This window comes from Candida metapsilosis, assembly GCF_017655625.1.
Source record: "Candida metapsilosis strain BP57 chromosome Unknown scaffold7, whole genome shotgun sequence".
NCBI lineage: Eukaryota > Fungi > Ascomycota > Pichiomycetes > Serinales > Debaryomycetaceae > Lodderomyces > Lodderomyces metapsilosis.
This window is the reverse complement of record NW_027138165.1, coordinates 1,999,586-2,023,219: the sequence shown is the minus strand read 5'-3', so window position 1 is coordinate 2,023,219 and position 23,634 is coordinate 1,999,586. Positions and strand designations below refer to the sequence as shown.

General features: G+C 37.0%; 11 protein-coding genes across 11 annotated transcripts; 4 read left to right on the top strand and 7 right to left on the bottom strand. All coding sequences in view use genetic code 12, as the record gives it.

Moving 5' to 3' along the window:
• Nucleotides 1-204: 204 nt before the first annotated feature.
• On the bottom strand, nt 205-534 carry I9W82_005449 (uncharacterized protein; the record flags this gene model as incomplete). Its single annotated transcript, XM_067694626.1, has 1 exon — nt 205-534. The coding sequence occupies one exon, from the start codon at nt 532-534 to the stop codon at nt 205-207; it is 330 nt and encodes a 109-aa protein (XP_067546929.1).
• Nucleotides 535-755: 221 nt separating this feature from the next.
• Nucleotides 756-1,120, top strand: I9W82_005448 (U4/U6-U5 snRNP complex subunit; the record flags this gene model as incomplete). The annotated part of the gene is made up of 2 exons (XM_067694625.1): nt 756-783; nt 849-1,120. 2 exons carry the CDS (start codon nt 756-758, stop codon nt 1,118-1,120), a joined length of 300 nt encoding a protein of 99 aa, XP_067546928.1.
• A 46-nt stretch (nt 1,121-1,166) lies between these two features.
• Nucleotides 1,167-1,982, bottom strand: I9W82_005447 (methylthioribulose 1-phosphate dehydratase; the record flags this gene model as incomplete). The annotated part of the gene is made up of 1 exon (XM_067694624.1): nt 1,167-1,982. One exon carries the CDS (start codon nt 1,980-1,982, stop codon nt 1,167-1,169), a length of 816 nt encoding a protein of 271 aa, XP_067546927.1.
• Nucleotides 1,983-2,418: 436 nt separating this feature from the next.
• On the top strand, nt 2,419-3,024 carry I9W82_005446 (uncharacterized protein; the record flags this gene model as incomplete). Its single annotated transcript, XM_067694623.1, has 1 exon — nt 2,419-3,024. The coding sequence occupies one exon, from the start codon at nt 2,419-2,421 to the stop codon at nt 3,022-3,024; it is 606 nt and encodes a 201-aa protein (XP_067546926.1).
• A 108-nt stretch (nt 3,025-3,132) lies between these two features.
• On the bottom strand, nt 3,133-7,326 carry HSL1 (protein kinase; the record flags this gene model as incomplete). The annotated part of the gene is made up of 1 exon (XM_067694622.1): nt 3,133-7,326. The coding sequence occupies one exon, from the start codon at nt 7,324-7,326 to the stop codon at nt 3,133-3,135; it is 4,194 nt and encodes a 1,397-aa protein (XP_067546925.1).
• Nucleotides 7,327-9,033: 1,707 nt separating this feature from the next.
• On the bottom strand, nt 9,034-10,767 carry URA7 (CTP synthase; the record flags this gene model as incomplete). The annotated part of the gene is made up of 1 exon (XM_067694621.1): nt 9,034-10,767. One exon carries the CDS (start codon nt 10,765-10,767, stop codon nt 9,034-9,036), a length of 1,734 nt encoding a protein of 577 aa, XP_067546924.1.
• Nucleotides 10,768-11,480: 713 nt separating this feature from the next.
• I9W82_005443 (ESCRT-II subunit protein) lies at nt 11,481-12,155 on the bottom strand (the record flags this gene model as incomplete). Its single annotated transcript, XM_067694620.1, has 1 exon — nt 11,481-12,155. The coding sequence occupies one exon, from the start codon at nt 12,153-12,155 to the stop codon at nt 11,481-11,483; it is 675 nt and encodes a 224-aa protein (XP_067546923.1).
• A 264-nt stretch (nt 12,156-12,419) lies between these two features.
• On the bottom strand, nt 12,420-13,365 carry RPL43A (60S ribosomal eL43 domain-containing protein; the record flags this gene model as incomplete). The annotated part of the gene is made up of 2 exons (XM_067694619.1): nt 12,420-12,687; nt 13,337-13,365. The coding sequence occupies 2 exons, from the start codon at nt 13,363-13,365 to the stop codon at nt 12,420-12,422; spliced, it is 297 nt and encodes a 98-aa protein (XP_067546922.1).
• A 111-nt stretch (nt 13,366-13,476) lies between these two features.
• On the bottom strand, nt 13,477-16,275 carry GRR1 (SCF ubiquitin ligase complex subunit; the record flags this gene model as incomplete). The annotated part of the gene is made up of 1 exon (XM_067694618.1): nt 13,477-16,275. The coding sequence occupies one exon, from the start codon at nt 16,273-16,275 to the stop codon at nt 13,477-13,479; it is 2,799 nt and encodes a 932-aa protein (XP_067546921.1).
• Nucleotides 16,276-17,385: 1,110 nt separating this feature from the next.
• On the top strand, nt 17,386-18,774 carry I9W82_005440 (uncharacterized protein; the record flags this gene model as incomplete). The annotated part of the gene is made up of 1 exon (XM_067694617.1): nt 17,386-18,774. The coding sequence occupies one exon, from the start codon at nt 17,386-17,388 to the stop codon at nt 18,772-18,774; it is 1,389 nt and encodes a 462-aa protein (XP_067546920.1).
• Nucleotides 18,775-20,064: 1,290 nt separating this feature from the next.
• I9W82_005439 (uncharacterized protein) lies at nt 20,065-23,574 on the top strand (the record flags this gene model as incomplete). Its single annotated transcript, XM_067694615.1, has 1 exon — nt 20,065-23,574. The coding sequence occupies one exon, from the start codon at nt 20,065-20,067 to the stop codon at nt 23,572-23,574; it is 3,510 nt and encodes a 1,169-aa protein (XP_067546919.1).
• Between the last annotated feature and the right edge of the window lie 60 nt (nt 23,575-23,634).

The following is a 23,634-nucleotide window of genomic DNA, read 5'->3' as shown; positions in this document are numbered from 1 at the left end:
CTCAATGCTAAAATATTCTTTCTCAAGAGTTGTACTTTGGTCACAATGCTGAAGAGTTTTAAAAATCTGTTTCTTCTCTATCACCCGTTTCTTCTTCCTATTGACTCGATCATTAGTTATCGCTTGTACGAACATAGCAGATCTTATTCCCATAATTATTCAAATGTAATTGTGTTTTAAGCCACAAAGTGTTATTTGCTATTTTCAAAGTAGTTTAGATAACACTTCCTTATCTCTGATAATAGAGTATCCAGGATAATCAATTCTTGTGAATTCACCTCCTGTTAAAACGATGTGGTAAGCAATGAATATACCATCTCTGATAAGCAACGTCCAATGCGGGCGTTCTTCACGAAATAGTATATAGAATAAATACCGAGCGTTGCTGTCAAAGTCAAAGTCGTAGACTACTATGCTAGCGGGCTCCTTTTTGAATAATCTCAACGCTTCCCTGTTATCAGTTATGTCTCCTATCCATATTTCAGTTGATGGTTGTGGCAATTCAGTTGGTGGTTGTGATAATTCAATCGGCATTTGGCTACTAATATAGTCTCTATACTCAAGTAAATACCATTTATATCATTTGGGAAAATACCATCTACATATATACTACTATATAGATAACATTAAATCATGCCACCTTCATGGGCTAACACTTCAAAGTATAATGCAGCAGCACAACCTAAAAAAAATTAAATCCGCGTAAACAAAGACATCTCAAAAGGTCAACCACAATCATCTACAACAAACCAAGAATGTCAGAACTCGCATCATTCGTGGGGAGTATGTATTCCTAAACCCCTTGATAACTCTCTTAAAGTATTTACTAACCATCATCATAGAGAAAGTTCATGTCATCACCACCGACGCTCGATTCTTTGAAGGAGTACTAGAAGGATTCGACAAAAACACCAACATAATACTCAGCAACAGCATCGAACGAATAATATACCGAGCCGAAGACACAAATGAATCTAATGAATCAATACCGAGTGGTGTGAATATTATGAGAGGTATGGAAATCGTATGCATTGGAGAGATTAATGATGAATTATATGGTAAAATAAATTGGGAAGAGATGAGAGGATTGCCATTGAAAACTACAAAGAATCCACTCTGACGGGAAGCAAATACACAACAATCTATATGATTCTTCATCTAGTTGCCTATGAACTTCTAACTAATGGGATCCCTGCTTGATGCATCTTGACTGCCAATTCCAACAAATAATCAATTGCTTCATTATACACTTTCGCCTTCCATACCGTTTCACCCCAGACATAAATCCCATGTCTTCTCACCAAGACAGCTGATGTTCCAGGGTACTTCTTTATAGCTTCTTGCAACGAATCAGTCAAGTCTTCCTCATGAGGAGTATTTTCAATAATTGGAATAATTAATCGATCATAATACTCCATGCTTCCAATTTTCTCCACTTTGCCCAGTTCTTCATTATATTTCAATTTAGGTAAAGCTTTAATTTGTTCAATGTGGCTGATTTCAAAATATCCCTTATTTTCAAATAATAGAGTCACCATAACGGCACTTTGTGAGTGGGTATGGATACAAGCTCCCGCATCTCTCATTTTATAACAACTCATAAATAAAGGTGTGCATGCACTAGGCTTGTACTTGTAACTCTTTGTCAATTCTTTAGGTACATCATTGGGAGTACGTAACAACTTTTCATTGGGTAACTCAACTAAAAACATTTCCCATGGTTGGATTCTCTCCTTTTGAACACCAGAGGGGGCAATGTACACCAAGTTTGGATTAGGTCCATCGACATCTCTAATTGAAATTCCACCCCCGGTTCCAGTGACCCAGTTGTTGTCGTAGAATAACCGACATAATTCACAAATCAAGTTGGCTGGATGTTGGGGATCTTGAAATTCCCTTTGGAGTTGTGGGGATAATGCTGATGATGAGGTTGATGGTGATGAACCAGTTTCGGCGTGTTTGCAATTACAAGGTGCTGACATGGTAATTGCAATTAGTGTAGGGAGTTTAAAAAGAAGAAAGAAGGAATATGTTTGAAATTTTGCAATTTTTAAAGAAACGCAGCGTTAAAAAATTTATTTGATCTCACGTGGGGGTGTGTTTCGTATGTAACTTTTGTGCAACAAGAGTTAACATCCAACGCCACAGTATATGCCACCCGCTTCATATCAATTACATCTTAAAAGTAGTTGGTGAGTCTCTATCCGTAACTTCGTAATACCTTGCAGTTTCCAAACTGTCATAAGTGCTCCTGAGTCTGTTCTGTTGTGGCGCAAGATTTCAAACGACACTGAATCAAAAGACGACATTGCCCAATTCGGCGCAAAAGAAAAATAGAATCGCTCAACTATCAGCAGTACCCTATAACAACCACCACTCGAATCTAATTCATCAATCCACCACCTACTTTCCCAAACCATGTCCGGCTTAGAACAATCCCTCTTCCAGCTCAAATTCACCGCCAAGCAACTCAACCGCCAAGCCTCCAAAGCCGCCAAAGAAGAGCAACAAGAGAAGGCCAAAATCAAAAAGGCATTATCTCAAGGCAACAACGACATTGCTCAACTCTATGCGCAAAACGCCATACGTAAATCCAACGAACGTGTCAACCTATTACGATTAAGCTCGCGTATCGATGCAGTTGCGTCAAGAGTCCAGACTGCAGTCACGATGCGATCAGTCACGGGAAACATGACGCAAGTGATTAAAGGCATGGATAAAGCTTTACAGACGATGAATTTGGAACGAATAAGTTTGGTGATGGATAAGTTTGAGAATCAGTTTGAGGATTTGGATTCGGCTACCAATTATTATGAGTCGACTACGAATAATGTCAATGCAATGACGACGCCTCAGGATCAGGTTGATGAATTGTTGAATCAGGTTGCTGATGAGGCTGGTATTGAGATGAAACAGGGGTTGAATGCGACGAATGTGGAGGTGCAGAGTCCTGTGTCGTCAACTGCTATCCTGGAAGAAAAAGAAGACAAGTTGGCAGAAAGATTGCGTGCATTGAGAAGTTGAGAAACAGAGGATACAAAGCTGTTTTACTCTAAATGTTGTGTATTGTAAATGTGCTAAATATATATAGATATATATGTGTGTAGAATAAACCGAAATCATCTTTACTTTTCAACTTCTCATACCCCGATGCTGTTCCTCCTTCTTAATAATATAAGTAACAATCTTGACCAAATTCTCAAACCCCTTTTCATTCCCACTCATCCTCATAAGATGCAAAGACGAAGTAGTTATCAAATCAATCACCTCAATTCTAAATTTAAGTTTTTTACCATGAGCAAACTTCTTGGGGATCGTACCAGTAATCAAACCAAATTCTTCATCTATGCCAACATTGTTTACCGATCCATCAAGTTCTTTCAACTCCATTTGATCTTTAATAAGCCGTATGAGATCGGTTGATTTTAATGTCGATTCAACAATCTTGATGTCTCTGTTTGTCAATCGATTAATATTTGCTTCTGTTGATGATTTACTCTGTTTCGATGAGCTAGTTAATGATTGGAAAAACTTTTTAAACCAATTGCTCTTACCAGCTGATTGTTGTGCTGGTTGTGGTGGCTTATTGTACATGTCAAGTAAGTTCCTTGATCCACCAGAAATTCTCGAGAATCGATTATGACCCTTTGGCTGGCCCTGATCTTGCTCTTGAGTAGATTCGATAATAGGTACAGTTGGTGCATCTCTCTTGGCCTTTGTTGAGAATCGTCTAAACAATGGTTGTTGTTGCTGTTGCTGTTGCGATCCGCCAAAAGTATCCTGAACAGGACTAGTGATGACATGATCTTTCAAAACAGACTTTTTTCTCACCGGACCACCTTCTTCATCATCACCATCATCACCAGTGTTATCAACAAGTTGGACATGCGGACTTCTTGGTATATGTGCGGTGCTGAATATACCAGTAGAAAGTCTTGCATTTTTGAAATCACTCTCAAATCCACGTTCACCTTCTCCTTGTTCTTCCTCTTGTTGATGGTCATTGGAATCTTCAGCAAGCGAATATTCATCATTATCATCAAACCCGTTATTCACGTGAGCTCTAAATGTGCTTCGGTCATCATCATCACCAGCACCAGCACGTATCGTTTCATCATTCGATACACGCCTTTGTGCAATCAACGTCTCCTTGGAGCTAATGATACTAGGTTTTTGACGTGTAGCTTTGCCCACATCTGCAGTGTGAGAACTAATGACATCGAAATTTGAAAGATCTGCATCACCCAAAAATCCAGTAGTGGTGTCTTCTTGAGGTGGTGCAACATAGGAATAGTTTGACTCAACAGTGGTAGCATCAGAATGACTGTCGTCAAAACTATCATCTCTTCCAGACTTATCCCCATCATCTATGGCAGTTGAATTTATGGAAACAAAATTATCTTGCTCTCTTGCCTCCTCCTCATCATCATCTTCATCAGCTTCATTAATTGTATCCCTCACTTTAATTCCTAACCCGGCGAAAGTCGATGCTGATTTATTGGATCTTCTAACAACAGTCGACGAATTGTTCAAAGTATGGCTCATGATTGTGATATCTCCTTCCTCATTAGTTACAGTTTTTGGCTCTAATAACCCACCAAAGGAAAACCGTGAAAAACGAGGGTTTGGAATCAAAGAAATTCTTGAAGTGTTGAAATCATCTTCCTTGATCGATGGAGCAGGTGTCTTTTTGATTGCACCTTGAGCCTTATCTTCATCAATATCATTCAACATTGACTTGTAATATGAGCTTTGAGTGCTTTGCCTTCTTGAATCCTTTGGTTGAGATGCTTTTTCGCTCTCAATATTATTAAATCTATCGACAGTCAACTTCTTGTCCTCGGTGGACTCATTCTCGCCTTGTAAATACTGAGCCAAATTTCTCGAACTTGAAGTTTTGAAACTCTTGTTTATATTTTGCGATGGTGACAGAGTCAACAAAGTTGCCAAATTTCTTGAACTTGAAGTTTTGAAATCACTAGTAAACTTCTTTGGTGAAGGAGCAACATCAATTCCAAACTTGTGCAACACCTTTGATGTATTCTCATTGAGGTGTGGACTAGCGGAAGTATGCATAGTAGATCTTGAAGAAAGAGGTCCCAAGGTTCTAGCTCTTGCTATGGAATTTCTTGGGTCCAACAGAGACTTGACTGGAGGAGGTGGTGCAGCAGTAAATGCACCAGAGTTACGATTTGACTTCATAAGTCCAGCAAAATCACTACCACTTTCATGTTTCTTCAATCGGGCAATAGCTTGTCTCTGCTTCTCTTCCAAGCTTTGCTTCTCCTCGAGTTTCTGCTTCTCAAGTAATGATCTTCTCTCCTCCTCATGTTTCCGTTGTTGTTCAGCAAGACGTTTTTGTTCCTCTTCAAGTTCACGACGAGCTTGTTCCTCTTTTCTAAGTCGGCTTTCTCTTGCTTCATTACGTTGATGGACTTGCTCGGCAAGCTCCCTCTCTTTTCTAGCCAATGCACCTTCTCTTTTTCTGTGTGAAGGTGTTCCCAATGGGGGAACTTCATTCTCCTTGTCTTGCGTGTCACTAAACACCTCATCCAAAATCGTTTCAAATTTCAAAATCGATTGATTATCTGGTCTGGAGGCTTTTCCCGGTCTTTTAGGGGACCTTTTAGGAACTTCACTCTCATGAAGTGTTGGAGGTTGTTGTTGTGGTCTCCTTGATGCATCTTTACTAGGACTATTCAGTTTTGGTGGTGTTGGAGTATTTGATCTAAGGGAGCGTGATGATGTATTGCGGCTCCTACTAAACTGGTTGTTGTGTTTGTGAGATGCTGACACTTTTCTATTAAATGAAGTGGACGCTTTGAACTGTTTAGCAGCTGGTGTGTTGGCCTTTGTGTTTGTAACATTATTCAAAACTTGTTTTGATGACTTTGATTTCAATAACGACTTGTTTTCATAAATTGAGCTTGAATGATTCACTTGTTCAACATTGCTGCTTTCAGTTATTGGTTCACCAGTGGCGTCATCAAATATAATTGTGTGGACAATTGATGTTGATCTGGGTATTGATTTACCAGTTTTCTGTTGCACGGTTTCAGCAGTGGGGTTGCCAACTTTGGCTATATGATCATTACGATACTTCATCAACAAGTAATAAAACATCTTTTCCGGATTCTTCCCAGGTGATGTTAATCTAGAAATGATGGTGCGTTTATCACAATTGTGGAACAACACCGACAAGTTAGTCAAAATTTCCCGATCAATTTGATCAACCGATTGTATTGGTTTGATATTCATTGATCTAATGTCTAATGTTGTTGTTGATGAATATGAAGTAGAAGGTTCAGGGTATTTTGTCAATAATGGATGTTTCAAAATCGCTTCAATTTCAATACGATCCAATGGATTAACTCTCAACATTTTAGTAATTAAATCCTTGGCTTCCCAACTCAAATCATGAGGCATGACAAATTTACCACTTTGAACCTTGAGCAATAATTTTCTAATATTTTCATCATCAAAGGGTAAATGACCAGTCAACAATGCAAACAAGATAATCCCACAAGACCAAATATCTGAAGGAGCACCATGATAATTTTTACCAGCGACGATTTCTGGTGATGCATAATGAGGCGATCCACAAGAAGTTTCCAATAATCGTTCATTAACTTCCAATGCAGCCATTCCAAAATCAGCAATCTTGATGTTTTTGTTGAAATCTAACAACAAGTTTTCTGGTTTCAAATCACGATGACAAATGTTGAATTGATGCAAGTAGTTGATACCATTGATGATTTGTTTAAAATAGTTGACTGCTTCAAATTCTTGTAGTTTACCCTTTTTGATCAAATAATCGAAAAGTTCACCACCTTCAATATATTCAAGAATTAAATACAAGTCATTTTTATTTTCCCAAACGTCATACAATGCCATAATATTTGGATGCGACATCAACTTCATTATAATAATTTCTCGTTCTATCCCATAGGGTAATCTTTGTACTGCATCATCCTCATCTCCATCATCAGGTCTATGTTTATATTTAGGATTTTCTAATTTTTTAAAATTTGATTTGGGTACAATTTTAATTGCAGCTAATTGACCAGTTTCAATGTTTTTTGCTAACCTAACTCTCCCAGTTGAGCCTCTTCCCAAGGTACGACCCAATTTCCAAGGTCCAATCTTGTTTTGTGATTTTCTCTTTTTGGAAGATGTGTTGGTGCTAGTTGATATTTGTGATAATCGTTTAGTGGCATTTGTTACTGATTGAACAACTTTGTCGACATTGTCTGATGATGGTATGGGATCAGACGGCAATTGGTTGTCTTCAAAGCGAGAGACTGAATGGCGTGCAACTGTAGCCATAATTTAAAAGAAGTGATGTGTGTGGCAATGCTGTAGTTCCTGTGTGTTTGAGGTAGTTTCTTATACTGTAATAATGTGTGTGATTCTGCTTAACAATCACCAGTAATCATGCAAAGTAGGAAAGCTATAAAATGAGTGAATAAAAATAGTTGGATATTAAAAGCGAGTGAATAGTATTTAGTAGTTGGTGGAGTTAAACGAGTGTGGTGTGTGTACTTTAGCTTTCTCTTGGTAGATTCTGGTTATTGGTTGTCAAATTGTGATGCAAGATTAATTAAAACAAAAAATGTGATCTGTTCTGTTGGGATTGGGGTTTTGATGTTGTTTCTATGGATGGTGATGATTGTATCCAGTTGTTTGTTAGATATCTCTTGACTAGCTAAGGATTGTTCAAATGATGAAAGGTCTAATAAGATCTATAGATGGGTTGCTTCTTTCCTCTGGTGTGTCTGTCTGTTATGGTTGTTTTTTTTTTCTTTCAATGAAGAAATCTTACTAAACACTCCTTGCAACACACAAAAGGAAGAGAAACACGAAAAAAAAATAAAATGTAAATAATATAAACAATACTGCATATAGATATGCAAGAGTATTTGGTAGCAATGTACTGTACTTTGAACAAAGAAACGCGTAAAAAAAAGAAAGACAAAAGCATTTTTACAACATTAGTCGTAACTTACACTTTCACGACACTTAAGTTCTATGGCACTCTACTTAGGAAAAGTGGCTGTACCCAGTGGCACAGGAAGAATTATCTATTGTGAGAAACTGAAACAAACAAAAAAACTGACTGTCTAAGAACCAACTCACTGCCCAATTGTCCACAGTCAGAACTCCATCTGTTTCGTCTTCAACCAACTGTATACAACAAGCATGTAAAAACTAAATGCACTTCATAAAAGGTAAAACGAAAAAAAAAAATGGTCAACTAATAGGAAGTAAAAACCAAACACTCTTCTGTGGATACGGCTAAGGCTTAGCTCATTTGTAAACCAAACACACATGAGAGGTGTCCTCTTTGTTCTTCAGTAGTACCCACAGCCTCAATATACTCACATGCCTAGCACACTCAATTTTCTTTTCCAGCTCTAGACGACAAAGTAAAAAAGTGATCAAAAAGTCCGACAACTTTGCTTTTACTGCACCTCATACATACCACACATACCACACACGCGTTCCCCACTCCATACGTTGCGTCGCGTCCTCGTCATGCTCCTTTTAATCCACAATTTGTTTTTTTCCGAATAAAGTTAAATTACACACACCATCGCCCCATTATTGTTTTTATGCACAGATACCTAAAAAAAAGAATTCACAATTTTTAGATCTTGCAGTTAGAAAAAAAAAAATAAATATCAACAAAACATTTGTACCCTGCGTTGCGTCTGATGTGGCACACAAATCATAGTTTGATCCTTCTCAGTTTTCTCTTCTCTTTAGTATAGTAGACCCCCCCTTGTACTCAATGTAGACTTTGGCTTGCGCATAAGGGGGGAGTTCCTGACACTTTAACTTTCTCAAAAAAAGAAAGGCAAAGAAACTTAGGATCAAACAGTGGCTGCGAAAAAAATAAGATCCAATTTTTCGTCAAAATTCTCATGCAAAAATAATTATTCTTACAATTTTCAATCTCTTTAACCTCTTTCTCTTTATTAATATACAAGTTAAGCTTTTTCTATGCAAAATATACAACCTTCTCTTTACTCCTTAAAACTCCCCTTTATAATTCAAATCATCCCTACTCAACACATCCTCCAAAATTCCAGCTGAAGCAGCAACCAACCCCAAAAATGGTCTAGATGGATCCAAAACTTTAGACAAATACTCAGGATGATATTGAGTTCCAATGAAAAACTTGTGCAACTTGTGATCCAATTCAATCATTTCCATTCTCTTACCCAGTTCATCTTTACCAATAAACTTCAATCCTGCATCTTCAATTTGATCAATCAATTCTGGATTCACTTCGTATCTATGTCTATGTCTCTCATATACTGCATCGGAACCACCGTATAATTTACGTAAATTGCTCCATTGGGAATCAGTCGAGAATTTCGTTTCATGGATACCTAATCTCATTGTACCTCCCAATTTCACTTGATCAACATCAGGCATGTATACGACTGAAGGGATAATTCCATCTGATTCATTATACTCTTCAAATTCTTGTGATGTTGAATTGTGTACACCAAGTACATTACGAACAAATTCAATAACAGCAATTTGTAAACCAAGACAAACTCCCAAATATGGAACATTGTTTTCTCTAGCATATTTAGCAGCAGCAATCATACCTTCAATACCACGAGATCCAAAACCACCAGGAACCAAAATACCATCTGCTTGACATACATAGTGCCAAGCTTTATGGTACTCAGAAAGATTCTCTTCCTTTTTACCTTCTTCTAAATTGGTTGATTCAACCCATTCAATCTTTAATCTTCGATGACATCTCATTGATGCATGTTCAAGTGATTTAATAACTGATAAATAAGAATCATGCAAATTGGTGTATTTACCAACAAGAGCAATAGTCACAGTTTCAAATGATTTATCATGAGCAGTAGTCAATTGTCTCCATTTAGTCAACAATTCCTCACCTCTAACCAATGCCTTGGAATCAACTTCTCCAATAGTCAATTTAGTGGTCAAATAATTCATCATCTTCTGTTGTTTCAACAAAAGTGGCACATGATAAGTGGAATTGACATCATGAACAGCAATAACTTGATCAGGACCAACATGACAAAACATGCCAATTTTTTCAATAGTTTGACGTTGCAACTCCTCTTGACATCTACAAGCAATCATATCTGGAGTCAATCCCAAACTTCTCAAATCCTTAATTGCCGCCTGAGTAGGCTTGGTCTTTTGTTCACCATGAATAACCGGCACCAAACTAACATGAATCAAGGCAAAATTACCACTACCAACTCTAAATTGAAATTGTCTCAACGCTTCCACAAACGGAGCACTCTCAATATCACCAACAGTACCACCCAATTCAATAATACACACTTCTGGTTCCAATCCAGTATCATCAACCGGGATTTTCGAAACTTCTTCAATCCACTCTTGAATAGCATTAGTGATATGAGGCACAACTTGCACAGTCTTACCCAAATAATCACCCTTTCTCTCTCTTTCAATAACCTTGGAATAAATCTTACCCGTAGTAATGTTGTGGTTTCTAGTCAAGGTAATATTCAAATATCTTTCATAATTACCCAAATCTAAATCAACTTCACCTCCATCATTCAATACAAAACATTCACCATGCTCCAATGGAGACATAGTACCAGCATCAATGTTCATATAAGGATCAATCTTGATGGAAGTGACTCTTAATCCCAAAGTTTTGAATAGTAATCCAGTTGATGAAGCCAAGACACCTTTACCGATACCGGAAATAACACCACCTGATACAACAACGTACTTCATGGTCTAGTAATAAAATAGATAACAGAATGTGAATTAATAAAAAGAGATGTAATTGTATGAGTCTCAAAAACACGTCTCCTTGATTTCAATTGTAAAACACGTCCAAACGAAATGACAACAATGGAAAGAAATAAGTAGATATCTATGCAATCGAAAGTCTAATAGTGAGAAAAGAAGGGAAAGTAATTGGAGATGTGATAAAAAAAAGTCGTACTATGCCCTCTTAAATGAATAGATTTAAGCGGGAAGAAGAAGAAGAAGAAGAGAAGGAAATAAGAAAAAAAAAATTGTTAGATCTCTTCTCGGTATAGAAGAAGAAGAAGAAAAAAAATTTCTGTTTGTCAGATGAGAAAATGCGAAGACTATACTTCAACTTCCTAAATAGGAAGTATCTAGTAAAAAAGGAGATTACTGTATGCTGAGGTATACACTTTTTTAACTAGAATATCTATGGTATCAAAAAATGAAATGATACATCTAGAAAGTACCTTTCACTCAGCAACATTACTTCGAATGCTCTTTTTTTTGATGTACGCCCTGCGACACTAGGGAATTGTGTCAACCAATCCATTGCTTTAAACTTCACAATGGGGTATTGGCCATGGGCAATTGAATTCTTCCACCTACAACAAATCTGTATCTTGTATATCATTTTCCAACCATGAAGGGTTTCATAAATCATCTATATATTGTTCCCCTTCGCATTTCTCTCCTTATACTATCTTGACCCCACCAATCTCATTTGAATCAGTCATCAACAACTGCGCCTTGCCCTGCTTGATCAAATACTCCTTAATGACCTTAACAAGCAACTCTTCATCCAAATTACGTAGCTCCAAAGGCAACCCACCACTCACCACTTGCTCCACATCTCCTTCATTCTCATACTCATCATCACCCGCACCTTTAGTCAACTCATACAACGTGAGCACTGTCCCTTGCTGCCCAGTGTTTACAACATACTCATATAACAAATTGCCCCAGTCTACTATACTCCTCCAGTAGACAAATATGCCCAATTCCGGTCGTTTATGATTGATATACTCAGCTTTCTTCAAATGGATCAAATGGGTAATGATAACACTCTTGAACTCAGAATTGACGTGTCTGTTAATTGAGCTGTTTGAGAAAAGAGGCGGTATTTCCAATTTCTTTACCGTTAGTGGCTGCTGTAGTTGGGTATGTTTTGGTTCTCCTTCGATTGTAAGCGAGGTGATTTTGTAAAATTGACAATATTGTAAAAGTATGTTACACCATGAGTCTATTTGTTGTTGTTGGACAGTTTGGTTTGGTTGCTTTGTGTATAGAGGTGGGAATGAGTGGATCTTGGGGAATTCAAAATGTTGTTGTTGTTGTTGTTGTTGTTGTTGTTGTGGCAGTGTTGACATGTCATAGAGCAACAGGTTGGTTATTGATTTCTCGATTCTTGATGATTTTTTTGTTAACCTTATCGTACTCAAAGAAAGAGATGTCACCAAACACCACTACTTACAAACGCCTACAAGCTTCAAATGCACTCCTAATGCTTCACTTTATATTTTTAAATGTTTCATTAATGTGACAATTGTACACAACATACACATAAAAAACCAATAAAATGCTTCTCTCAAATTAATATACAAAATTTTCCATTCCACAGTGCATCCTTCCATCTAAGCTTCAGCCATATCTCTCAAACGACGAATGGTTGATCTAACAGTAGCAGCAGCAGCAGTAGAAACAGTATAAGCACCACCAGCAATAGTCTTTCTACAAGATTTACAAGACCAGATACCAGCAGCACCTCTTTGTACGGTTCTCTTACCACAGAATGAACAGTCATATTTGGCGTGTTGTTGGACTTCCAATTTCTTGGTTTGTCTTCTTAATGAGGAACCATATCTGACACCGAATTTACCGGTGATTCCAACCTTCTTTGTTCTTTTAGTCCTAGAGAAATCATGTTAGTATTTTGAATGTTGAATATAGGGAAGAGGCAAAAGGGAGAAGGGAAGATTGATCAAGCTTGGATCTGTTTGGAAGAATGAGAACTTTTTGAGAATGCTTTGATGTTGATGCCCACCGGAAATTATATTCCTCATCTTGTAATGCTCTTGTAATCTACTTGGAATGTTCGTAGTAGCTTGTCTATCCATCTTTCAAATAGCAAAAGCCAAAATAGCCCTGCATCCGCAAAGATAAACTCCAAATTCGAAAATACCCATCTCTTGAAAACACATAAATCTCACAGTCTTTTAAATCCACACGATCCAATTCCTAAATGATATGTAGCCTTTCCGCATCTATCTCCTTCTTCTGCTAAATCGCCCCTTGGTCATATTAATCAATCATGGTTCACATACATTGTATATCTGTTGTAGTTAGAAAGATGTAAAAAAGGACCTTTCCTCTATCGAAAATTTGTAAAGGGAAAAAAATTCAAAGTACTGAAATTTCAAAACTTTTTTTTTGGTAACAAGTACACGACGCACATAGCAGTATAACAGTATATACAGGAATAAGGGTTCCAGCCCTAACCTCATTACTATACAAGACATAGTACTTTACATTACTGACGGAGTATACATACTCATGTATTAAAGTAAAATACTCTGCCATGTATATAGTATACTAAAAAGGAACCCTAAATAGAACCAATGAAACGAAGTTCAAATCTCTCTAGCTAAAAAAAAATTAAGACCAACTAACCACAGAAAGCAATGTAGATATTTATCCCATTCTTGGAAACAAATCAGCAGTGGCAGTATTAAACTCATCACCAGTTTCAGCATCCACCATCTCGACATCTTCTTCTCCGCCACTCTCATTAACGACAGTATCAGCAAGTCCATGATCGCCAGCTGCTCGCTCATCAGCATTACCTTGATCTTGAATAACTACGGTATCATCGAGATTTTGATACGCAGTTTGTCTCGCTTGTCGCTGCTGATGCTGCTGATGCTGCTGCTGCTGCGGTTGTTGTTGTTGTTGGTGAATATGAAACCTAGGAAGTGGCTGATTAGCACGATTAGGAAAAATTGCCGCCTGCTCAATATGTGGCGCATTTTGAGGATTCGGAGTAGTGGGGTGGAAAAACTGCGTATCATTAGGGAAGTTCGTAGGTGGGAACAAGGGTTGAGGAGCTGGATTTTGCTGTGGACGAGGAGGTTGGCGTGGTGGTGGTGTTTCTACAGCCGCTGGTGCCACAACTGGTGGAGCTTCTTGGCGCTGTTGCCGCTGTGGTTGTCGTTGCTGCTGCTGTTGCTGCTGTTGCTGTTGCCCAGCACCTCTCTGCTGCTCTGCTCTGATTCTAGCATTTTGCTCCTGCAATCTCTGTTGATGATGATTACGAATCAACCTTTGAAAATGCTCCCTCATTTCCTCTGGACCCATATTTCCCTCATTCAATTCTCTAAATATCTCTCGATTAATCTCAATCATTTCTTGATTCATATGCATGTTATTATTATTATTATTATTATCTCCTATCCCAGGTGCACCAATGCCTCTAGGCACGGGAAATAATCTGCGTTCCCACGCATTCAACACTTCTTCTCCACCTCCAACTCCTACTGCTCCTGCTCCGGCACCTGCTCCTCCATCGGCAGGCTCAGCATCTCCATTCAAGAACCGACGTCTTCTCTCATTAAACAATGCATGTATATCACCTTGGTCAATCTGATATGATCGTTCCTCCATAACTTGAGTCAAGTAGTTACGCAACTGATTGACTCCATGTCCACTAAAGACACAAAACAAGGATTTTTGATGTTCATTGAAATCAGGTGGTGGATCACGACAATATTGAGTAATTTCACGTCTTAAAAATGCTGAAATGCCAGTTAATGATAAATGAGTCAATTTAGGACAACTTTTCAATAACAAATAGATGGGACCAATGTTTAAGTTTGTGCAATAGGATAAATGAACACGTTCAAGACAATCTTGTTCACCGCGACGTCTCACCAACTCCAATATTCCTGAATCAGTAATCATTGAACATTTAACCAATCCAATACGTCTCAATTTGGGTAAGTTTGCAAGTTCAACCAATGTCCAATCAGTCAATTGCGAACAACATGCTAAATCAATATACTGTATTCGATGACAATATCTAACCAATGCGGCAACTCCATAATCAGTGATTAATCCACAATGGCCTAAATGGATATAATGCAAGCTTCTTCCAAGTTTACTCAATGCTCGTAAACTAGCATCAGTAATTTGCATACATTTACTTAACACCACATTTCGTAACCTTGGTGCACAAACTACCAATTTCTCAACCAAACGATCAGTAATGGCATTACATCCAGTAATGTCAATAATTCTCAATTTCTCCAAAATATATCCATCAGGAATCAATTCAAATAGTTTGTCAGTAATACCAGGAGCACTGCTAATTCTAAATTCTCGTAGCTGATTCAATTCCAAAAAGATTTTCTTCAAATATTGATCGGTTACATTTTCACAACCATGTAAATCAATCTCAACCAATGCTTTACAATTGTCATACATGGCTTGAATACTGGCATCAGTTATATTGCTGCTTGAATTGAATTTCAATCTCTTCAACATGGGGCAACTTTTCAACAACTTGATTATAGTAGCTTCACTTACATTACCACATCCAGGTGCATACAATCCCTGTAATCGTGGACAATTATCAGCCAATGCATTTATGATATCATCGTGGATATCAGTAACCCCAGTTAAATCAATCGACTGTAGTCTTTCACATCCTTGAAGTACATTAGTTATTGGCGTTCGTGTTAATTTGGCACAATTCACCAATGTTAATCTTTCCAATTTGGGACATCCAACAAACAAACTCAATAGTTTGTCATCCACCAACTTGGTCATAAATGATAAATTCAACCTCTTGATAAATTGTCGATAATCCCAATGAGTTTTAAATCGATTAATTTCCATAACTTGTCTAATCTTTTTAAAAGATGAGTCATTTTGCATATTTGGACGAAACCATAACATTTCTATAATCAAGTCAGCAATCTCACTGCATGTCGTTGCTAAAAGAAACCAATCTTTTCTTTCCAAGTAGTGGAATATCTGCATCAACACTTCAGTAGGTAATCGCATGATGGAGTTTTTATTCACCGCTAGTTGTTGTTCGTCGATATATGGACCATGAGGTCGTTTAATGCTAGATAACCGTCTCTTGACTATTATTGCCTTCCTTAGTTCTTCATAATCGTTGTATTCGTTATCCATCATGAAATCATTATCTACATAGTCAGATGGGTATCGACTGCCTCCATCAACGTCATTTGAAGGAGTTCTGCTCTTGTGATTACCATTTTTGAGTTTTGTTGGTGGTTGATCCGATGGTTTGTGCTGATCATCAAAATCGTGTTGGTTAATCTCAACTGTTGATTCGTCATCATCAGCTTCGTTTGAGCTTGGGGAAGGGTTTCTCATAGCTGCAGTTGATCGTGTAGTAGTTCTTGGAGATAGAGCTCTGTTGTTTTGCTGTGGTTCATAATCTTCAAAGCTAGTAGGCGTGCTCATGTGAACTTTAGTGTGTGTGTGGAATGTGTGTTGTGTGTGTGTTATGTGTGTGGTGGTAGTGGTAGTGGCGATACTTTTTTCGTGTGTGATAAAGATGTATTGTATTACTCACTATTACGTAATGTAAAGCCAATCAAATGGAAGTGTGTGAGTATGCTATTGGTATAATGTGTTAAGATGGGGTCCTACCTTTGTATGATTGTTGGTGTTTGATGTGTGTATTACAAATTACTCTCTTTGTTTCCTCTTTCTCTCCCCTTTTTGCTGGTTGTGGAAGTTTGTTAATTTTTTGTTTGTTATCCGCAACGACAGAAACAGAGAGCTACCAATCTCAAATTGATCTAATACAACCAACACCAACAAGCATATACATATGAAAACTCGTTAGTTCCTGTTATATTATAGATAAAGCACATATCAGGTACATCCTATGAGCATTATCTCTTCTTTAGATTGTACAAATCAGTTGTATATTTTGTATGTAAATTTGTTTGAAATTTCGGATAAATAATCATCCATACCACACATTTTATCTATACAACCAAATTATCCTCACCCTAAGAACTAATAATTACTTAGTACTTCTTTCTCTAACTAATTTTGTTTTTGCGGAGCACATGAGCTTTAATAATGATAATGTGTAGTGTACAGATACTTCCAGGTCAGACAAACTTTTAGCTGCAAAAACTCAAATCGTTTAAAGCTTCAAGTGCCATCTTATCCTTACGGTCAGGTAGCAACCAACAACCAATATTTACAATACCAATGTGAAAAGTACACTAATAACTACACGTAGAGAGGAAGATATAGTCATTTACTGAAATTTAGGTTTCCCAATTCTCATCATACTTTTGTTAATAAAGAGTATGTCGTATTTCAGTTTTTGCGACACCAACGGCACACTTTTACGACATTTGCAACAAGAAACATCAACAAAGAAAAAAATTCGTACACACAGACACATAAGGAAACCTGCAGCACACACACAACTATCATAAACACAGGTCAATCTTATAACACCAATCACTTCTTACGCTTTCTAAACTGTTAAAAGATACCACCACCCACCCACTGTAACCAAACTGTACATCTAGTTAGCTTAGTTGAGAGATGAGCACCTTGAAGGAATATATAGGCAAAGTTGAAGAAGCCATTGAGACCCAAAATGCCAGAAGATTAAGACGTTTACTTTTAATAGGACACCCCAAGGCTTCAATCAGAGCAGAATTCCCCACGCCACTGGAGTTTGACGTGTACAAGTTGGATAAATTTGGTCCTGTTGTAATAAACCATTTACAAGTGCTAAAGTCCACATATATTAGTAGTTCTATACTTGATTGTTTTGAAAATCTCAATTTACAATGTATGAGTCTCATACGAGCTTGTGCGCAGATTGAAGGGAATTGGATCATGCCTGTTTTGCTTGCGTGTGTTGATGATTTGATTATGATTTATAATAAGGCTCAGGGGGATTATCCTGAAGATTTGGATCAGATTATGGTTGATTCTGAGTATGATGAATGGGGAGGAGGAGATGGTAATGGCAATGGATACAAAAAGATGCAAGTGTCACGATTGGAGAAGTTGGTGAATACGTTGAAAAGTGCATTCAATTTGACAAATAATGACAAGACACTTGATATTAAACTGAGTAAACGCAATGATATTTACTTCTTTTTGTCTCATTTGGTTAAATATTATTTCAAAATGGGTAAGTTGACCCTTGCTAAAAGTGCTATTAACTCAGCCAAGAGTGGTAATAGACTGTTGCCTAATATGATGGCTAATGTATTGACAATTAAGAATGCCATTACGTATTTATATTATCAAGCATTGGTTTGTTTAGATGATGGACAATGGATTGAAGCTGAAGAGTCATTGAATAAAGCCATGAGTTTGATTGCAAATTATAAAAAGAATGCACGGTGTAAACAGCTGGAGAAAATATTACGGTTATTGATTCCTTTGAAACTTTATAACAAGGGTAAACTACCACTGAATTCCATCTGGCAAAGGTTTCCTCGATTGAAGTTGATGTATCATGATTGGTTTTTAGATGCTATTTTACATGGGAATTTAAACAAGTATGAAGAATGTATGCAAAAGTTTCAAGTTGTATTATTGAGGAATCATTTATACATATTGATGGAATTACTACGACAATTTGTTCAATTGAGAGTATTACGCAAGACATACAACATTACCCTAGAGTTTCAAGCTAAAGAGGACCCAACTCCATTTAGTGCGTTTAAAATAGCGTTGGAGTTGTCAATGTACCCTGGTAAGGAAAAAGAGAAAGAAGGAGAAGAGGATGCAGGTGCAGGTGCTGTTGTCAATTCTCTGAATGATTATGTGTCTGATTTTGAAGTTGAGACGATTGTATGCAATTTGATAACTCAGGGATACATTAAAGGATACGTGAGTAATACCAATAGAGTGGTTGTGTTTTCGAAATCACTTCCATTTCCTAAAATCACCGAAGTTAAAGTTGAAGCTTAGGGAGGGAAGAGATTGAATATATATATATATACTACTGTTAATAGAAAAAGTTTGCTGTTGTTGTTAAATTGCTGCAAAATACGTTCACTTTGACTAAAGTATATTATAGAATAAGGGGTGGGTTAAAAAACGGTTATTGTTGTTTTCACTAATTTGCATTGTATAACACTATAGGTATAGGCTGTGGTGGGACATATATTAAGGAAACATGTTGGTGTTTTTTGTGTTTTGTGTTTTGTTGGTAACAGAAAAACGTATTTGTACAATAATAGAAGGTATGTGTCTTGAGAGTATTACATAGGATGGTGTTATTAAAGTATAATGTACATGTTTATTTATATATTACTTACTTACTTACTTACTTACTCTTTACAACTGCATACTTCAGTAGTTAGTAGTTTAATATTTATATAGTTGGATCGATTTGCCCCCTTTTTTCCCTCCATATATAACTTATTACGTATAATTTATTTTTATTCTGGCGGTTAGAAATAGTTATATTTTTACTTCCGTTATGAATCAAAAACGACAGGGTTTTTCTTTGTATTATATATGCATTTGTGTATGTATAAAAATAGACCAAGAATGACAGACAAACAGAAGAGAAGTTTTATATAACATAGTTCTTTTTACCTATGACTTTTACAAAACATACTTTCTCCTGTCTTCTTCTTCTTCTCTTTCATCTTGTTATAAACTCTTTTTCTCTCATACTCTTGTGTGTTTGGTTTGCGTGTATATATATATATATATATACTATGTTGTTCATTGAGTATATGATGTGTGAAGTTGCCCCTATTTTTTATATTTTTGTCCTGCATATAAAACTAATACTAACTAACTAAAACACGTAAATATATATAAACAGATCACTCATATATAACTATATAACACTAAGTAAAGTACGTAGGTTTTATACCTTCCAAATCATATCAATACAACTGAATACAACTACTCATAAGAGATATATACACCACAACTACTATATTTGCAATTAGAGTACTATAACACCCCCAATTACTACTACACTAGACAAAACACGCACACATACACACACACACACAGCAACAAAATCAATATATTTTTTTTACCACCAAATTAACACACACGAAAACACACACACAATTGAGGCTGTACAAGAGATCAACATTAACAGAATTACTACCATATACACACATACCAAGTACCAATTGATCATACCAACACCATATTAGCAACTGTGTATGGCAAAAAAAAAGAAACAAACTACACATGAATAAAGACACTACTTTTCCTTCTTTGTAAATCAATATGAACAACAACAATTTTATCAGATCAACTTCGCCATCAACTAGTAATCAACAACAACAACAGCAGCAATACCAACAGCAACAGGGAAGAAGCAGATCAGGAACATTGCCTTCATCTTTCTCCTTACGCAGTCAATTGACTCCCAATGGTCATAACCCTTCCTTATCAAACACTAGTATTACACTTGGCAACAACAACACCTCCCTTACTAGCAGTCCTATTTATACCACTGACTCTCTAACTAACAACAACTACAATCACGATATGTTGAATATTCCTACGTCAAAAGATGCTGCTACTTCTACCTCCCCATTACATACTAGTTTTACATCAAATAACAATGGCAGTGGCAGTGGCAACAACAACAACAACAACATCAATTTGGGCTTAAATGTTGATTCAACAAATTTAAGTACCACTCCAACTAGAAGAATGAGATCAGGATCATTATTTTCAACAAATTCAATATGGAATGATGATAATAACTCATCAAATAGTAACCATAGTTTACATTCAGAGTTTGTAATGAGCCCTTCATTAGATGCAACGTCACCTTCTCATAACCATCAACAGCCACAGCAGCAACAACAACAGCAACAACAACAGCAAACACACCAATACTCATCCTTACGTAATAGATCATACACAACCAATGCAGCCATTCCTAGTGTCACCGTCAATTCTACTGCCGAATCTTTCAATAACTATGGTAATCCTACATACAACAATGGATATTATAGATCTAGTGGTGGTCAAAATAAAGTATCAACCTCGCCATTTATTTCAATTGGAGGTAGAGCTAATGATGCTACCTTATTTATGGATAATTTTATGTTGAATGGAGAGGAAAGTGGATCTTCTGTTCCAAGAATTAGATCACAAACGTATTCTGGAAGTACACCACCGGGAGTTAATGAACAATTGTTTACAAATGTAAACACAACAGTAGGAGGTGGATTAGCTGGACAAACAGGTGTTTCAGGAGGTGGCCTAGGCGCAAGATTTCAATTCAATCCACATTTAGACTCTTTACAATCACAATTGAACAACAGTAACAGCAACTCCACAGGTTTGGAAACGTCTGATAGTGGTGTAATTACACTGCAAGATATTCAACCTGATTTAATTGATGACTATGATTTCTCACAGGTGACAATAACCACTAATTTTGAAAATACAAACTTGGGTCCAACAAGGTTTTTATTATTTGATAATTTACCATTGTATGTTGATTCATTAAGATTATTCACAGTTTTGGTTAATTCTAATAATCACAAGTCATTTGGAAGTGTTGTTAGTGTAAAGATGACCATTACTACTACTTCAAAATTAGCCCTTGTTGAATGTACAAACATCGAAACTGCCATGAATTTGAAAGCTAATTTCAATCATTTGGAAATCGCACCTGGAAGTACATTGTATGTTGCCTTTGCTAAAATTGAGGAACCAAGACTTGACTTACAATACAATTCACCATTGAAGTCAGTTGTGGAGCCTAATGGTGGTAAGACTCTCCGTGGACAAAGCAATTCACCTCAATCTGTGTTGTCAAAACAAGGGTCTATTGCTTCGATTGAAGTGAATGCTGGTGCTCACTATAATACTGCAACTGCAGCAACTGCACTCAATACAAGCCACATCATTGAATCAATCACCAAACTATCCTCCACAGCAGACTTGAAAAAGATTCAATCCATAATCAACAAATGTATTGCCTACTCCAATGACAATTATAAATCTGATTTCGGCCCATTACCTGATCCAATACCATCAAGACAATTTGACTCACCAACTTTGAGAGAATTGAGAAAAGTTTTGGAAAATAAAGAGGCTGGATTATTTGATCAATTGGTTGATTCTAATTTTAGTCAAGTTTCAGTCGACGAATTGGCATTGGCGATGCTTGATGATTTGCCAGAAATTTGTTATGATTACCTTGGTAATACAATTGTTCAGAAATTGTTTACTTTGCTTGATAACCCACAAGCTGGCGATTCATTGGTGAAATTGATGATGGTTAAAGAAATTGCTCCTTATTTAACTCAATTGGGAATTCACAAGAATGGAACTTGGGCAATTCAAAAAATTATCAATTTGTGTCATTCTGATTTCCAACAAATGTACCTAATTGGTGCTAGTTTGAAACCATATGCTGTCAAGTTGTTTAATGATCAATTTGGAAATTATGTAATTCAAGGGTGTATTAAATTTGGATCTCCCTTTAATGATTTTGTGTTTGAAGCGATGTTTGATAATTTCCTTGAGATTAGTTTTGGCCGGTATGGAGCAAGATGTATTAGGACGATATTGGAAAGCAGTAACAGCAGCAACAGTGGCAATAGCAATGGTCATGGTCACCATCATGAGCTGAGCAACGGCAGTGCTAAATCCTTTGAAAGTGGTTGCGTTTCTCAAGAGCAAGTTTTGCTTGTCGCTGGATTGATTCTTGAATTTGCTAATGAGCTAGCAGTCAATTCAAATGGAAGTTTATTAATCACTTGGTATTTGGATACATTTGAGCTTCATAATGGATCCAAGATTGATTTAATTGTTGATCGATTCTTGCCTAATTTGCAAAACCTTTGTGTTCATCGATTGGCAAATTTAACCATCTTGAAGATATTAAGCATAAACAGCGCTATTCAGCAAGAGGATGGAAAAGATGACGTCAAGCGTGCTTTAATTAATGCCATTTTTGAAAATGCGGACAATTTGAAATTTATCTTGCAAGAACGGAGTGATGATAATAACTTAAATGCTGGTCCTTTATTCATTTACAAGGTTTTAAGTAATCCATTGCTTACTGATTTGACTACACCATTTTTACCAGCTATTAAGCGAGTGTTGATGGAGATTAACATTGTCAATTTCCATCATTATAAGAAGTTGATGGATGAAGTTGGGTTGTCGAGTAGCCGATCAGGGAAATCTTTTTCTTCAAAAAGAGGAGGAGCTTCAGGGGCTTCTTCTGGATCTGGATCTTCTTCAGGAAACAATAATAATAGACGAGCACAAAGAAATGGGAATAATGGAGGATCAAAGTATGATTCATACCATTCACAGCATCATCATAGCCATAGTCAGCCTCAGCAAGCAGCACCACTTGCCACTAGTTTCCATTCTCAACCTATTCAGCAACAATTCCCTATGCAGCAAATGCCTCCACAATCGTTTGCCTATGTTCCGCTTGTCCAACCGCAACAGCACCAACTGCAATATACCACGCAACAACCATCTGCTTACATGAAGCAATATTATGCTCAACAAGCCATGGCGCACGCTCAGCAGCAACAACAGCAAGCTCAACAACAGTATTACCAACAGGCGCAAATACCAATGGGACCACCAGGATCAAGGCCACCCCAACAACAACCTCAGCAACCACAACCACTGCCTCAGGAATTGGCAGTCATGCAACAATTGGAACAATTGTCATTGAGTAGTGCTGCATTGGGATACAATTCAAATCCAGGCACGCCAACAGTACAACAACGCAATCTGTACATGTGAAGTAGTCACATAGACTTTTACGAACAATAAAACGGTCTACACAGACTACATATGTATATT